At 39.9% G+C, this 16,060-nt stretch overlaps 2 protein-coding genes and 1 long non-coding RNA gene across 6 annotated transcripts in view; 1 reads left to right on the top strand and 2 right to left on the bottom strand.

Annotated features, from left to right (window-relative positions):
* The window catches only part of DRGX (dorsal root ganglia homeobox), a 36,375-nt gene extending 31,719 nt beyond the window's left edge, over positions 1-4,656 (bottom strand). The window contains exons 1-3 of the mRNA XM_048069194.2: positions 3,695-4,656; positions 2,800-2,916; positions 1,366-1,567 (exon numbers count right to left, since the gene is read on the bottom strand). Coding sequence (XP_047925151.2) covers positions 1,366-1,567; positions 2,800-2,916; positions 3,695-4,183 — 808 coding nt within the window. The 5' untranslated portion in view covers positions 4,184-4,656. The remainder of the gene's footprint in view (positions 1-1,365; positions 1,568-2,799; positions 2,917-3,694) is intronic.
* On the top strand, positions 4,307-7,575 carry LOC136791223 (uncharacterized). 2 transcript variants are annotated; one of them, XR_010832728.1, is made up of 3 exons: positions 4,307-4,443; positions 4,841-4,998; positions 7,207-7,575. It is a non-coding gene; the product is annotated as an uncharacterized lncRNA (long non-coding RNA). The 2 variants fall into 2 exon arrangements; XR_010832727.1 differs by lacking the exon at positions 7,207-7,575 and adding an exon at positions 6,955-7,095.
* A 2,075-nt stretch (positions 7,576-9,650) lies between these two features.
* The window catches only part of ERCC6 (ERCC excision repair 6, chromatin remodeling factor), a 49,174-nt gene continuing 42,764 nt past the window's right edge, over positions 9,651-16,060 (bottom strand). For all 3 annotated transcript variants that reach the window (XM_013196930.3, XM_013197067.3, XM_013196994.3), the window contains exons 17-21: positions 14,661-14,806; positions 13,848-14,576; positions 13,041-13,242; positions 12,619-12,697; positions 9,651-12,245 (exon numbers count right to left, since the gene is read on the bottom strand). In XM_013196930.3, the coding sequence (XP_013052384.3) occupies positions 11,811-12,245; positions 12,619-12,697; positions 13,041-13,242; positions 13,848-14,576; positions 14,661-14,806 (1,591 nt within the window). In that variant the 3' untranslated portion in view covers positions 9,651-11,810. The remainder of the gene's footprint in view (positions 12,246-12,618; positions 12,698-13,040; positions 13,243-13,847; positions 14,577-14,660; positions 14,807-16,060) is intronic.

The raw sequence follows: 16,060 nt of genomic DNA, 5'->3' as shown, positions 1-16,060 counted from the left end.
CTGTGGTCAGAATGTAATTAATGGCCTTTGTATGGCTACTCCTACATCACACGTGCTGAGAAGTGCTAACAAAGGGCGGAGATCACAGGTGTTTTCTCTCTCTGGTGTTCTCCCAGTAACTACCCATACACTTGCAAAATGGTGCTTTCCTGTAAGGGAGTATTTTTGAAAATTTTTTTTTTCCTTCAATTTTCAGATCTGAAAAAATAAAACTAGGCTTAGAGAACTCTGCTAGAGAATGTAGCTCCATGACAATTGGTTTGCTTTCTTAAGGTATCTTCTGAGAACCCTTGATAAATATTCATGGAGACCTCAACATCCATAAACACAGGCTGAAAACCACTGACATATAGGCTGCTAGAACAAATCTTTGTAGATGCACTGATCACAAGCAACAGGTAGGTTTACAGAGTTTTCTCATTGAGAAAGAGTAATCGGTTTTTTGATTCTGGCATAGTATCACATACAACAGAGGTTGACATTGATTAAATTGGGATTTAGGATTCCACTACAATAGTTTCCTGTTGAGAACAAAAATGAACAGTCCAGCCTACTTCTTTTTGGTATCCGTTTCACCATCTAGTTCTTCATATTGACACAAGTCCTACCTAGTTTCTTTCTAATGTGCAAATGCAATGATTTACCAAACAGACCCTCCAAACCCAAAACAATCATTATTTTCCTCCTCCTTCCAGCTTTTGCTCCTCACATTTATCTCAGACTCTAAAACACAGCCTTAGCTGGTTTTACTAGAAGACCAGTGGGAGAGGTAAAACTAGTGTTTTGTAATTTAATGGAAGAGGGCGTTGTCTTTGATGGAAAAAAGCCTTTAGTCACAATGCTAATTAGTCAATGAAGTTAAACAGGTCCTTAAAAACCAAGCCAAGGACAGAAAGGTTTAAATTGCTTACCTAACAACCTCTTCTACTCTTGAAAACTGCACTTAATAACTGTACTAACAGTTGCTTTACCAGCATTTTCACAGTTTTCCAGGTCACTGAGTTTTTTCAGCCTAAGCCAAAAAACTACAATTTTCATGCAAACTTCACCACAAAGGTAAAATAAATAATAATTATAAAAGAGTGAGAACTCCCACCTCTCTACAAACAAAATAAACCAGGCTCCCTCTAGGCTTTGAGTATTTCCTGAAAACACAACTTCTTTGAGTAGAGGTGACTTAGAAGTTATGTCAGGTGAACTACAAGCAAGAACTATCAAAGCAAACTCTGGTCGGTGATAAAGATGAACTTCCACCAGGCTCAACCCTGAGCATAAATACTGAGATGAGGTATACATGAGGCAACAGAAGGTAACAGAAGATAACAGCTCATATCCTAAAATAGAACTGCTGTTGTGTGAACTTACTTGTGGAAGAGGGTACAAAGCTGGAAGACCTTCGTTTATTACTGTTGGTGAAGAGGACAAGGAGAGCATTTCTACTCTCCTGCAAATTGCCTTGGCTCTTCGCAAATGTAACCAGGTTGTGCTCAATTTTATTGCTGAATGCATGTGTTGCAGTTATCAAAAAGCCGTGGTTGGAGTTGCTGTTTCCGACCCACTTGGAAACCTGGTAATGAAAACAAAATGAGAAAATATTGTTTCAATAATCTTACTACTGCATTATGATTAAGGATCATTTGTATTAAGAAAAGGGAACAGTCCATGGGAGTGTAAGAACATTTATTATCATATAAGCGAGGTAACTGTATAGTAAAGGCTGAATTGAGTTAAATATTTAAACCAATAATTCAGCATTTAAAAATACCATATACATTCTCCAAAGATGCATTTATATGAAAATAATTAATTTTAGGGAAATTTACTACTGAATAGATGAGTCTAGGAGTTAAAATTAACATTGAAATAAATCCTCTGACTTTAGCCAGAACCTTATTTTTCCTAGTAATCTTATTAACAGAATAATATGAACTCTCCAGACTTTTCATACTATTAAAACTCATTTAAATCTTAACACAAACGTGGCATTTGAAGAAAATTTAAGAAAAGAAAAGAAGAAAAAAAAAGAAGAAAAACATATTTGAAGCAAATTTACTTAATCTAATTGTTACAGCTACAGCCCAATAGATAAGGCCAGGCCCCTCTCAAGCAAGGCTATTATGAACTACGATGCAACTTAAACCAATCATTCGAGCATGCTGTTCTATCTGATTATAAAGCTTAGGCAACTAAAACCATGGTCAGAATACAAGATTTAAACCTCAGAAGCTATTTTAAACCTTATTTGTGTTTTTGCTATGGAAAAGCATTCAAATATTGATATAGTTTATGGATATCTACAAAACAAATCTTCAAACTAGCAATTACTGAATTCTTCAGACAAAGTTAAAACAAAAAGTATTCCAACCATTATAAATTCCAGAAACACAATGTTAAAGTACACTGTACTTCTGCTCTGCGATAATTTGACAAGGATAAAAAGAGAGAAATTAAAACCTACTCTTACCCCACAATCAATGCCATCTCCTTTGACAGCCTACAGACTAACATGCTTTAATCACACTGACATACTTGGCCTGATGTCTCTCCTATTGACTAGGTTTGGGTTACTCAATTCTCATCATGTCTGTGGTGCTAGCAGCAAATAAACACTTCTTTAATCCAGGCAGCACCATGTGTATTTCAGAAGTAGACAGAGAGAAAGCTTCTCCCACTTCTGCTGTCCTTCCATTTGAATTGAGCACATAACCCAGCACTGAGGGCAATGCTGGAGTTATGAGCTGACTGCTGCTGTAGCAGAAGATTTAGAACTAAAAACTGAAGACAGAAATCGCTGCTTACTGTCTGTGTGACGTTGAATACTTCCCAGCCTTCTGTGTACAGAGACAATAATCTCGATGCAATGAGATGTTTTTTTTGTGGCTTACTTCCACCCTCCAAGAGTTCGTACAATTCCACCTTGAAAAGAACAATACAATATTACAGTAAGAGGTGACAGTAATTGTTTTTCCAGCAAAACAAGAAGGATCAAGATTATACACTTTTTTTTTTTTGTCACATCATACCAAAAAGTTGTTGTTAGGTAGGTTCAACAAAAAAACAAGTATCAGTCCGTACACCTACTTTGAGATGTGTACAGAGGCAGGACACTGGACTGTTTAAAACAATTACCAGAATGTTTGACACTATAGAAGAAGAACCCGATTGACCCTTGTCTTTCTCTTTGGAACATCTGATACTGTCAAAATCTTCCCTTACTCTGCACCTTTGCCCTCAGGTTTGCAAGAAGTCTGAGTTTGCCCTTTGCCAAAGGTACAGATACATTAATAAGAGCCCTCTATAAAACCTTATCTTCCCACGAATCCTATACTGCTATTAGTAGTAGCAGTATTTTAAGAGACAAGCAGTCGAATTTCCATCTGAATTTCAAAATATCTAACCCCAGAAAAGCATGGTGCGGCTTGAAATAGGTCTGACAAGGGCATCTTTAGGGATAGCTGACTGCCACAGGGACAAAAGGCCAGAACAGTGCCAAGCCAAACCCCTGCCGCTACTTCTTCACATGCTTGAGGCAAAGAGAAAGTGTTATTCCACACTGAGGACAATAATCTAATAAAAATAAAGCAGGTTTATGTAGTAAGTGGTTCCGCTCGCCATTCCTTTCTCGTTTTCTCCCAGTATTATTAAGGACAAAACCGAAGTAAACGCGTAACCGGCCGGTCGCCTCCCCACTTACTTTGCAGAAGTGCTGCCCCTCGGACCTGGCCACGCGCTTCCTCTTCAGCTTGAAAACTCGGAACTCGGCCTTCAGCATCTGCTCGCCCCTCTCGATGGCGCTGATGTCGAAGTAGAAGCGCTGCTGGTGCAGCCGAACCTCGCAAGACCCTTCCCGAGGCGCCCCTCGGGCCACGGCCCCGCCGCCCCCCGGCGCCCCCGGCCCGTCCCGGTCCTCGAAGCTGCGCACCACGTCGCCCTCCAGCAGGCCGGGGGCGCGGGTGATGCCGTTGGCGTCGGCCACCTTGTTGAAGAGATCCACCATGAACTGCGGCGGCTTCTTGCGGGGCAGCACGTCGGGGGGCAGCTCCTCGATGTCGAAGACCTCCCGCAGCCGCTGCAGCGCCGCGGCCAGCACCTCGTCCCGCGGGCCGGCGGCCAGGGGCAGGGCGCTCGCCGCCGCCATGCCCAGCAGCCAGGCCAGGCCCAGCCACGGCCGAGGGCCCGCCATGGCCGGCGGACGGGCCCCACGCCTCGCCCGGGCCGTCGAGGCCCCGAACGGCTCCGCGGGGCACGGCGGCGGGGGCGGTAGCGGCGGAGGGCCGCCCGCCCGCGGCGCTGCCTCTCCCCCGCCCTCGGCACGGGCAGCCCGAGCCCGCCCAGCGGCCGCCCCGGGGCGATTTTACCTCGCTGAGGGCTCGCCCCGCGCTGCCGGTGGTGGTTGTGCCGCCTGGGCCATCGCTCCCCTTCCAGGCAGAAAGGAGAGGAAAGGTATGGGGCAGGTGGAGAGGTCTGGCCTTCCCTGCTTAGGCTACGTGGGATGGGAGCGCTGGCACTGAGCAAGAATACGGGCCCACGGGGGAAGGAGGTGGTGTCAAAGAGGCTGTAGCTGCGCTAATTAGGCTCCCCACCCACTCCCAAATTACCCATTTAAAATAATAATAATAATAAAAAGGTACAACCTGGATCATCCGAACAGCTCTGCTACACTCACCTTTTGCTGCTCTGAAGCTCCCGAGCCAGTTAGTGGTGTGGCTCTTCAGCTCCAGACTCCTTCCTGCTGTCACTCCTTCCAGTCTTCAGCGATTGCTGCAGCCAAATGTTTGGAAAAAAAATGGATAGTTATTGTTGCTATGCTTTATTTATTTATTTATTTATTTTCTGCCAGGTTGCTGGTCCAGTTCACCACATGAAGTGCAGAGGGCTGACAGAGGAAAATGAGAAGCTGCAATGGGTTAACCAGGCCAGTTTAAAGAGCGCTGTTACTGCACGAAAAGCTGCAGCCAACTTTGATCCTCAGAACCCTCCAGTTGTCTTCTATGGTCTGTAGGTATCTCGGCTCATGGGTAACAGCAGTGGTGGTTGAAATACCATTTATTGCAACTACTTGCCTGAGAGCATGGAAAAAACACTAGTAAGATGCAAGAAATCATCACTAGACGGTTTTTCAGTCATCCTAATAGTTCAGCTTCCACTCCACTGCTTCTTTACATGCTCATCCTCACAAACCCTACCCTGCCCTTGGGCCTCTTCATTTACTCCTAGTATCCTCCCTAGGCATGTACCTCCATTTCTACTCCCGTGGTGCTGCTTCTAGACATTAATGCCTGGAAACGCATAGCTAGGGTTCCCAAACAACCTTAACTCTGCCCTAGAGGCAAAGATTTATGAAAAAATCCTCTCTGTTTAATATAAGCTGGGACCACAAACAATGAAATGCCTCAATCATAGTAGTGCAACTGCAGAAATTCCAGCCTACTGTTAGCCAAAGATAACCCACTGAGTGCTGTGTTCTTTTATTTTCACATTTCTGATTAGGCAAACAACATAATGAAAGCCTCGCTCCCTATTCTTTCGTAAGACTGTATGACTCACCACTTATGTAAGCCTTATAGAAGAGTTGGTCATAGCTCCACTGATGATACTACATACTAGTTTGCAATTAGTGCAAGGCTTCAACCTCCCTATACTGTATCATAAAAATAGTACGTTCTCTCAACTTACATGTTGTGAGCAGTGTGGCTCTGGGAGCCCAGGAAAAGTGGGGAATCTGTAGGGAACTATGATAGATAGTTAACAACATAAAATTATAGGTGGATTCTCTAAAGATTTCAGCATTGGCATTGTTTTTCCTTCTCCCTCTCTCAAGCGACTGGATAAACAGCTTGGAGGGTCTGCAGAGTTCAAAATTGTCTGACTTACAGGCATAGCTTATGGGTAAGAGCAGTGGGATTTATTATGTGGCCTGTTGTTTCATCTGTGATGACATTACAATTAGTATGGGACGTCAATACTGAAACAGTGTGGTTATCCTGTGTATTGCTGGTGGGCAGAGCAAAGTTTACTTGGAAGTCTTCATTGCATATTTCAGAGCCTTAGCAAATTTAGATTTAAATGTAAGTCCAACCCAGACATCCAGAAATAAAGAGCTCGGCTCTGAATATACTTCCCTCTCTTCTGTAAGTTACCAGTATTTGTTTAATTTTCATAACCAGTGGATAGAGCAGCTTGGAAGTTGTATCTTTCTCAGCGCAGCTGCCTGACACTTCTCTGTCTAGGTTCTGTAGTTCCTGGTTGAGTGACTCACAATAATCTCTTCTTTCTGGATAAAAAGGGTAATTTTCCATGCCCTGAGCACAGCATAATACACTGCAGTCTTCCCTGTGGCTTTTGCAGGCAGGGAGCAGGAACACCAAGTTGTTTTACTTGCTTCATAGCAGCTGCCTTATACGCATTTTGAAAGGAAAAGAGGAATGACCTTTGTGTGGGTGGGTTTAGACTCCCCTTTACTTCCGATCTTAGTAGAGGAGCAAAACCAGGGCCACCAACCAAAGTTTAGAATTACTAAGGAAAACTTCATCTTCTCAGTGTCAGCTAAGGAACTGAACTGTACCACATCAGCGATACCGTGTGAAGTAGGAGCGCTGACGTCACCTCAGAGCCTAGAATAGCAGTCCCTTGAGGAATGGATAGATGGAGAGAGCCACTGAGTCAGTAAATGTGCATTCAGCATTTAGCTTGAATGTTGGAACAGGGAAATTATAAATGGACCTAAGTAGCAGAGAGGTTTTGCCATGTATCTAATATATAAATACCTCTCCCAAGGGGGAGAAAAACTCCCAAGTGCAGACTTGCCAGCACATCCTGACTCCAAGGCATGTGTCCTACTCAAGCCCTCCAAAAACTGTACTGTCAGCGTTTTGTATGATAGTTTTGTGTGAACTACAGTTGCTGAATTCATGATCCAGACAATAAGATGCCATATTACCTTTGTTATTCCAGCTAGGACTTCTTTGTATTCTGCAATCATTTCCTGAACCATTTCCAAAGGATGTGAAAGATTTCTTGCCTTCCCCTAAAGACTGCATCAATCAGATGAAGCCAATGCAGCGGGCAGTAAAGTATCTCATCCAAAGTCACTCGGCAGTTTATAGCAGTAGAATCCAGATCTCCCTGCTCCTACAAAACCAAACAGATTACGCCACATTTTAAACTATCTCAGTGACTATGCTACCAAATTTTATTCCTTCCTAGATTTTCCTGGTGGTTGAAGTAATTTCTTGGACAATACATTGGGAGTGAGCCAAGTTTGGATAAAATTTCTACAGGGTCTCTTAACATCTCATCTTTTCACCATCTTTATGTATCATCTGAGAAAGCACAGCTACAATCAACATGAGAAACTGCATCATGCTAGATAACTGTTGGAGCAAAGTGTTACCATTTTGAAAAACATAAGTTGCTGTTTTCTCAAAGACTTGTCAAATTAGTTGCATAAATGCTGCTTCTTGTGACAGCTTTCCTTGAGGGACACAACCTGTAACAGTAACTTTCACACTGCTTTTTCTACTTGTAGGATGCCTGCCTGGGCATTTTTTTTTCCTCCACTGAGAAAGTGTGACTTTAAAAAAAAAATCAATAAAAAGATCTCATATAAAAAGATCTCAGTATGTAGTATTTTAAAATACATTGGAAAATTCCCTACTTCTTCACCAATGCTGTTATGAGGCTTCCTTTCTTGGTTTCAGTTATACAACGGTATCATGGTGTACTGAACAGATCTTATATGTCTGTGCAATCTTAGCAAATGCCAAACATTCTTCCTCCTAAAGTTTTTTGTTTTTTTTTCCTTACATACTAATAATGGGGAATTATTGATCCTGGCAGTATTCATTCACCATCAGAGTTAACAGGTAAATAACACACACACATCCATCCCGCTTCAACTGCAGATTAACATCAGTATGACCAAGAGTACTTCCTACTTAGCTTTTTATGTTGGAATTACCAAGAATAGGAAACCAAGACGTGAAAGTGTCTTCAAATAGCTACCAAAAGTGTTGCCATCAGCTATCTCCATGTTTTTGTTTTTTTGTTTTTTTTTGAACATCTCAAATTTTATCTGAAGTTCAGCCAAAAGTGGAGCCCATAGGATTATTCTTCCTGAAAACAAACAAAAAAACTTGTGCAACAGACTCTCTTTCCAGGAACACAACTCACCTGTAATTGTCCTTTCCATACAGCAGTATCCATGAGCACACAGAAATTAGAGAAAAATTAACAATGACTATTTCAATCATGTACATGCAGCATCTCACTTTACTTCCAAGGATAACATGTATTAGCTGTAGTAGACTCAGTCCTCCACGTGGTGTAGCCCTCCGAGAAGAGGCTGAGAGAGCATTAAGTTAAGTATTTAAAAATACTCTTCTCCATTTTTAATTACCATTTCTATCCTATGCATTCAGCATCTTGCTAACCTTTCTTGTTTGGTGGGGCATTAGTTCTTACACCAAGAAAGTTTTGTACAGTCAACCTACTCAACTGTTCAGCAAAAGAATGAAAAAATGAGAATAAATACTTGAAAGAGAGGTAAGCAAAACATCATAAAAAAACACTAGAGCTCACCTCCCTTACAGATACTTATGGCCTGAAATACGAAGGAGAATAATTATAAGTTTTAACTTCTGCGGTTGAGATACCAATATGGAACATTTTATCCAGGAAAATGTGTACACAGTCCCCACAACTGCTTATGGAACAATCTAAGTTTTTGCTATTTAGCTTTCTAGCCTTTTATTTATTTTTCCCCTGCTGAGTTGTGTAGTTAGTAAGTCACATTATCTACATTGGCATGACATGTCATGCATGCAAATGCACGACAATTTTGGAGTACCATGGTGCATAGCGGCTTTCAGTGTCTTTACAGGAAATAAATTTTCAGTAGTTCCTTGTAGTGTAGCTTTTTTTGTTTGTTTGTTACTGAAGATTATGCTGTTGCATGCTGAAATGGCTTGCCTTAATAAGATTTAATGATTTCAACTTCATTCCTAAATTAACATCTGTATTTTGATCTTTATCTCCTTTTTGTTGAGGTAAGAAAAAATATAACACAAATAAACTAACAACTACTGACTGCAGCATTGAATACTTGAAAACTGAAAAGGCAGAAGTACAAGCTTTTGAAAATATTACATATTTATAAACTATTTGATGGTAAACGCATTGACTACATCATATTAGTCAGGAACTGCTTCAGATCTTCTGTAAAGATATGAAGGGAATTCATGTTACACAGGTAAATTAAAGAAATAACAACAAAAGATAAAACACCTATTCTAGAATAAGAGGAGGATTAGTCTAAATAACCCTTCTACTGTAAATGTCTCAGCTATTCCAGAATGACTTTCACCAAAAAAATCAGTCTGTAGACCTTTAATCTTACACTTTTTTTTTTTTTAAATGAATCACTTAAAAATACACATATAATTGAGTGTTATACCAATATTCATTCAGTCTTTCAAATATCCACTAGTACTGGAAAAATCTAGTTGCTAGGATGCATAATTTGAAGTTGTATGAAAAATGGAATTGTACTTAAAGATAATTAGAATCATTTAGTCACAGAGCCACACTGCAGGAAAAGATGTCTCCCCCACTCCATCCTCCCCACAACACAGGAAGACTTCTAGAACAGATTTTTGCTTTTGCTTTTTTTAATAAGTCCGTAAAAGCCAAGGGTTTATAAAAGCACATGCGAGTCCATTTACATCAACAGATCATCAGTAAGAAGTTCCAAACTTTCCTTAGTACAGAAACTATGTCTTTAAGACTGAAAGTAGTAAATAAAACAGGACACCAGAACTGACAACTAAGGTGACAACAGCAGCTTTGTCAGCCGAATTCCTGGATTGTTCCTGGGACATGAATAAGGATGTGTGTGTGTGTGGGGGGGGGGGAGGAATGTTACACAAATCCAACTGAAATCCCCTGTAGCTTTGGAGAGAAAAGCAAGACTGGGGTGCTTTTACTCTTTTACTAATCCATTTTAAGTCATATCAACAGATCTACAATTTTCTAAGCATTTTTTGTTTTGTGATTGCAATTTAGATTCTTGGTTTCATCTTTCCCCTGAAAGAAAGAATATAAATAAATACAAATGGAAACAGAAAAAGATGTCAGGAAAAGGTGCAACAGTCCCACTTTCAAATACCATCAGGAAGAAAATCAGATTCTTCTACTGTCTGTCCTCTCCAATCCCAGTCTGTGAAAAGATAACTAACCAGTTTTTGAAACAGTGAGGGGCCACTTTTTTACAAATATTCACAGAACCTTTAACACAGAGCAAAAGGAAGAAAAGCCATTGGAAGCCATCTTAAAGACCACCTTTCTTTAGCACAAAGGAACCCAATTTGTACTCTTGCTTCACCGTTCACCTTTCAATATTTGTACTTGAAATAAACAAGATAATTTCATACTGTACAAAATAAAATAAAGGTAACTCAGGTTTCCCTTTTCTCAATAGTTTAGAGACAGGAAGGACATTAGGCACATTTAACTGTTGCTAGTTTAAATCACACAGTAGTTTAATGTTGCTGCAAAAATGTGTAAGACCATCATTTTGCTCTCATAACCTTTTTTTTTTTCCCTCAAGATTTCTTCACCTAGCACACCAGCACTCTGAAGACAGACCCAGCATAGTACTTGGGTTTGCTACAAATAATCCACTGTTTCCTTCCTTGGAAAAAAACAGGTATTGACTTAGAGCTTGTCTGACTGGCAGGAAGACCAAGATTTTTGCCTATCTACAGAATAGGTATGACCTGTGACTTCTGTGTATGCTCCTATTATGACTCTGCCTAACCACAAGTGATTATGTGCAGCAAAATACAGTGAAATCGTTCCCTCTCTGACCAAATAACATTTCACAATCTCGTACTTTGATGAAGACTAAGTGCTAACAGGGAACTGGAAAAATTTCAGTGTCAATTACAATGAGACCTGCAAACGTTTCATGGGATCTCAATTATCAGTCCACAACCTGTGACAAACACAATAGTTACTGCTACCCCACTGGTAAGAAGTACTGTACCAAGCAACTGCTAACTGTGTACAGGACTGTGACGAAATCAATGATTATGAGGTAAATGAGCTTTCCATAATCTAATCAGTTTTCCATAATTAGCAACTTTCAGTCGTCTCAATATCCTGCCAGACTTTCCATTTCTGTGATTAAACATTTGTGGCAAAAAAATTATTTTCCAAGTTAATTAGTGATGTAAGTTACACTCATTTGTTAGATGCTGGCAACAATGGAAGCAGCAACATTAAAAGCAAATTTTCACTAGTAATGAAAGCTTCTTAATGATTTAGATACCTTTGTCAGTACAAGTGAAATCTCTCATGCTGACCACTATCTTTATTTATTTATTTAATTTGGATGGTACACTATGTGCCTAATGACTACTCAAGTAACATATAGAAAATTGAGAAAGTAGTTCTTGGAATTTCACAGAAATCAAATAAAAGTCTTATAGCCCACGGCAACATCCATGGTTTTTATTGCAGTAAAATGTCAGTAGGTGTTCTTCATCCCGTTTATATTAAGATTTCTTTTAAAGAAAAGGTGCTGATATTTTGTATTGTTTCACCTATGAGGTAGATGGCACTTTCATATAAATAGCTTAAATCAGAAATGAAGTCAGATCTAAGCCTGCAACGAATGCTGCTTCACTGTCCGCTCAAGTCAATTATTAAGTCACAAACATGAAATAATTTCTCATTTCAAGAGACAAACACCAAGTCTCTGAAAGCAGAGTATTGGCCAAGCGCAGATAGGTGCCTTCTTTCGACAGAGGTCAGCGGAATTCTGGCTTCAGTCTCCAGACACCCTCACCGTTAGGGCTCCTATGGAAGGTGCAGAGATTGCGGAGAAGTTCTCTAAAGACGCAAGACTGTGCCGCAGGCAGTTTGGAGTCAAATTCCTGCAGTATTTCCTGAGTACTAGCCTCACCGTCCACACGGGCCTGGAATGCTATGAAGTTCCGCACATCCACCAGCAATTCATCGTACTCTGTTGAACCTGTGGCTGGAGCGGGTGCTTGATGAAAATTCTCATCTCCCTCACTCTCTGTCCTTTGTGGTAAAATAAGGTGGTTTCTTGCCCTCATCTTAGCTAATAAGGATGAAGACTCTAGTGCACTGGATGACGATTCTCCCATTTCTGATTTTCCATCAAAGTGCGCACTGGAACTACTACTCTTTACATTTTCTTTCTTTATTGTATCCGCATCCTGCAAATAAACATACAGACTATGGATTTTGAGATACACTGAATCTGTTGAACAAAATCTGCCTGCCATTTAGACTTTAACAACACACGTGAGTACACAGAAGCTGTACATCCGAAATACACAATAAAGAGGCAGTATAATTCTCATCTCAGAGCATGCTGCAGTTTGTTGTACCTGATTAGACCTTATCAAGATGCTATACCAAAAAATGAAAAATCACATTCTTGAGAGACTAAAAATTCTAGAAGTATACATAATCATGTGACAAATAGGCATGTGACACACACCTACAGTATAAATCAGATTTGTTGCATGAATCAGAACTTCACATAGATCAGCTATTAAAAGAGAAATACTAGCTTTTGTCTCTTACCTTATTCTTCCTCCCAGGTGACGCACAAGTAGAACGCGAAGAAAGCAGCATAGGGTTTCTTTTTTGACCAAACCGACTCCTAAACACGCAAAAGAATTAACTCCATAAACATCCCTCTCAAAATGATTAAGATTCTTTTGCCAAAGCCACCAATTGGGTTTGCATTCTAGGGTTCTCGAGAGTGCTCTGCCAACCTCTCTCTCCTCTACCATGCAACAGGAATGCCTTCTTTGTACCTCAGGATGGACTACTTCCTAACCTAGTAATACATTATTTTGTCTTTATTAAACATAAAAAATGAAACTCGACATTGATGCATGTTACTACAAATACCAGGTGCAAATTTTTTTTTTTTTTTTAAATCTACAGCATTCTAAGGAACTCTTTGATTTTTGGGTAAGCAGTCTGAGAAGTGAACTTACTTTGTTCCTGCTGGTGCACCTGAAAGCCCACTTGTGCCTGTCCAGGTTGGCACACCAGAAGCAGCTCCTAAACATCGCTGTCGAGAGACTTTTAAGGCTCTCAGGGCATCCTGGGCCACTCTGTTTGCTTCTGCTTCTACCAGTACATAATCTGCACTGGAAGCTTCCATAATGGCATCATGCTTCATAACGCTGTGCACTCCTAGCAAACAGAGCACACAAAAAAAGGTGAAGGAGGACACCTGCTAATTTACACATTAATTTGTAAAATTAAATATTTACCATTTAAGTGAAAGCCACAATCACTTTTTTTTTTTCATTTTCAGATCGATCATATTCAGCACTTCAGTATAGTCATTTCTAGTAAGAGATCCCCCTTCTATCAGTTGAGCAATCAATTTGACAGCAAACCACTTCTGGTGTGCTGATGAGGTCATTATTCACAAAAGACTTAGCAATTATGTGGGTAAATTGATCATTACTATTGTTATGGACAGGACAGACAGAAGTGAAACTCTTGTCTAAATGAAGGTTGGTTACTCGCTTATTTCCAGAAGAACCACTGTATTACTTTCACATTCAAAAGAGTTTCTGGAAGGCTGGCTGTTTGTGCCAAGGTAATGAGTACAATTCATAACCTGAGCATTTCAACAATGAACATTTTAACATGTCACTAGAGTAACAGAACAGATACAATACATTTTGTATTCTAACTCTAACCACCACAGTAACAGAATGACTCCCTTCCTCATTTGCATAAGCTTTGTATACCTCTGTTTAAATAGTCTGGCACTGTTGAACAGTTACCTGATTTTTTGAATAGTTTCTCCAAGACATAATCATCATTTTTCTTTGGATCTTCCTCCTTCTCTTCACTGTCCTCCTTTCTGTAGCGCTTTTGTTTCACTAGATGAGGAATACGCTCCCCTTCAAACCTGGCATCTTTGTGATGTTTCTTCTTAGACTTATCTTTGTGGCTCTCATGTGACAGCACATCCACTCTATGCTTTGTTTTTGAGGTACATTTATAATGATTATTATCCAATTGCCCATCTTCAGTTTTAGCAACCTGCTTTTCCCAAGAGCCAGCTGCGCTACATGCAAGGGTAAGATCTCCCTCGATATTTACATTAGCTGCTCCATGTATTTCATCAGTCACCATGCTGTTTAGAGAGTTGGCATTCTCTGAAGATCCTGCATCACCTGGCAATGACTGAGACATACATTTGTCATCTGTTTCCAAGTTTTCCTCCTTGTTTTTATCTGATAAATTTATATTAGTAGCAGCCTGTGTGTTATCTTTTGCAAAGCTATTTTGATTAAAGGTTTCCAAATTTCCTTTGGTTTCCTCACTTGTTTCTATCGCTTTAGAAGAATTTGTCATGTGGCTGGTTGAGTAGGAATTGGATGACTTGCTGTACTTTGGTGAACTGCTTCTTCCAAGATGGAGACCACCTTTCAAAGTGTCACCATCAGATGGCTTTTCATGTTTCCGTTTCAGTTGGTGTTTTGGGACTTGAACATCTGAACCAGTACCTGAGGGATGAATAAAATTAATATCAATTTATCAAACACTTCAAACATTTTTTTTTCTATTAAAGAGATTAGAAAAGAGTGTACCTGCAAAAATTGCACTTGTTTCTGTCCCCTGAGACACATCTGGGCTGCTCAGAGTAAAAAGCTCATAAAGATCATTGGATTTGAAAAAGCGCCTCTGCTTAGGGTCTTTCAGCACTCTGTTTGTTAAAAACTGTTTGAAGATTTGTCTAAAAAAAGAAAAAAAAGTACTTTGTGCATGAAACAATGTCTAGCTATGTTTAAGTACTGAATATAGTACTTAAAAAGAAAACTGTATAAGCACTAATGTTACCCTGCAGAATGATTAAGCAGTGGGAAGATGATGTTAGTTTCCAAAAGACAATCTTGAGTTAGTAACTTTCAAACAACCAACTAAATTGTTAAACACGGGGATTTACTGTTTCACAACAATCCCATAACACAACAGGTAACCACCATCTTGAAATGTCCTGTGAGGCATCCATTAACTAAGCAATAAATAACTTCACAGCTAGATTTTTTTTTGTCCATTAAAATTGAAAAGCTTGCATATATCACAATAAAACTATCCAAAAGCTCTTTCAGTGAAAAACAATTTCTTGTTAAAATGACATTTTCATAGTTCAGTTGGTTGAAGGAATCAAGAGCAGCAGTGTAGTTCACAGTCTGATGGTGAGGACTGGATGATAACCAGTGAAAAGAGAAAGCAGAATTGGGGTTGCAAGGAAGAGAAAAAACAGCCCATTTATAGAGGACTGAACAAAACAAATTCTGAGGGAATTAAGCTGCAAAAAGTCTGCTAGTATTGGTAGATCAACTTTTATGCCATGTTTATACTATGTAACTTTTGATTACAAATAAGCATTGTTTTCCTCTACAAAAAAAATGCATCCCCAAAAAGGGATGGGAATCACTTCTCAGAAAATGTTTATTATTGTTTTAGCTCTGCTGGCCTTAAACAGGGAAGCTATTTTAAAATCCAACTGGCAAAAACTATGTTCAAATATAGGTACCAGGTACTGTAATGCACCCATCTTTTTAGTTTTCCAGAATTAATTGAGCTTCATAGCTTCCTGCAAGGGCGATCACATATTTGCGAGGAGGAAAACAAGGCAAGGGGAAAAGACAACTTGCTTAAAGCATGAAGTCCATTGACTGGTCTGGAAATTAATTTTATTTCTGACGGCTGTCCTGACCCTTAGAACCCACTTCCTTGATGTGGTCAGTGTTGCTCAAACACGTATATGCCAGAGGGATGCAAGCCAACCAACAGCGGATGCTTTGTGTCAATGTGGTAAAGCAGAGAAAAAAAATGAACTCAATAAGTGCTGGTACTTCATTATTTAGAGCTTTCCATTCATCTGCATTTTCAAAGAGGATACTCCTGTTCTAAATAGCAATGCCTAGCCAGAGGACTCCCATGTATGTTGTTCATTTGGAATTCATACGAGTGAAGCTAACTA

This window comes from Anser cygnoides, chromosome 7, assembly GCF_040182565.1.
Source record: "Anser cygnoides isolate HZ-2024a breed goose chromosome 7, Taihu_goose_T2T_genome, whole genome shotgun sequence".
In the NCBI taxonomy this organism is placed as follows: Eukaryota; Metazoa; Chordata; class Aves; order Anseriformes; family Anatidae; genus Anser; species Anser cygnoides.
Note: the sequence above shows the minus strand (reverse complement) of the source record. Positions and strands in the feature narration are given on the sequence as shown.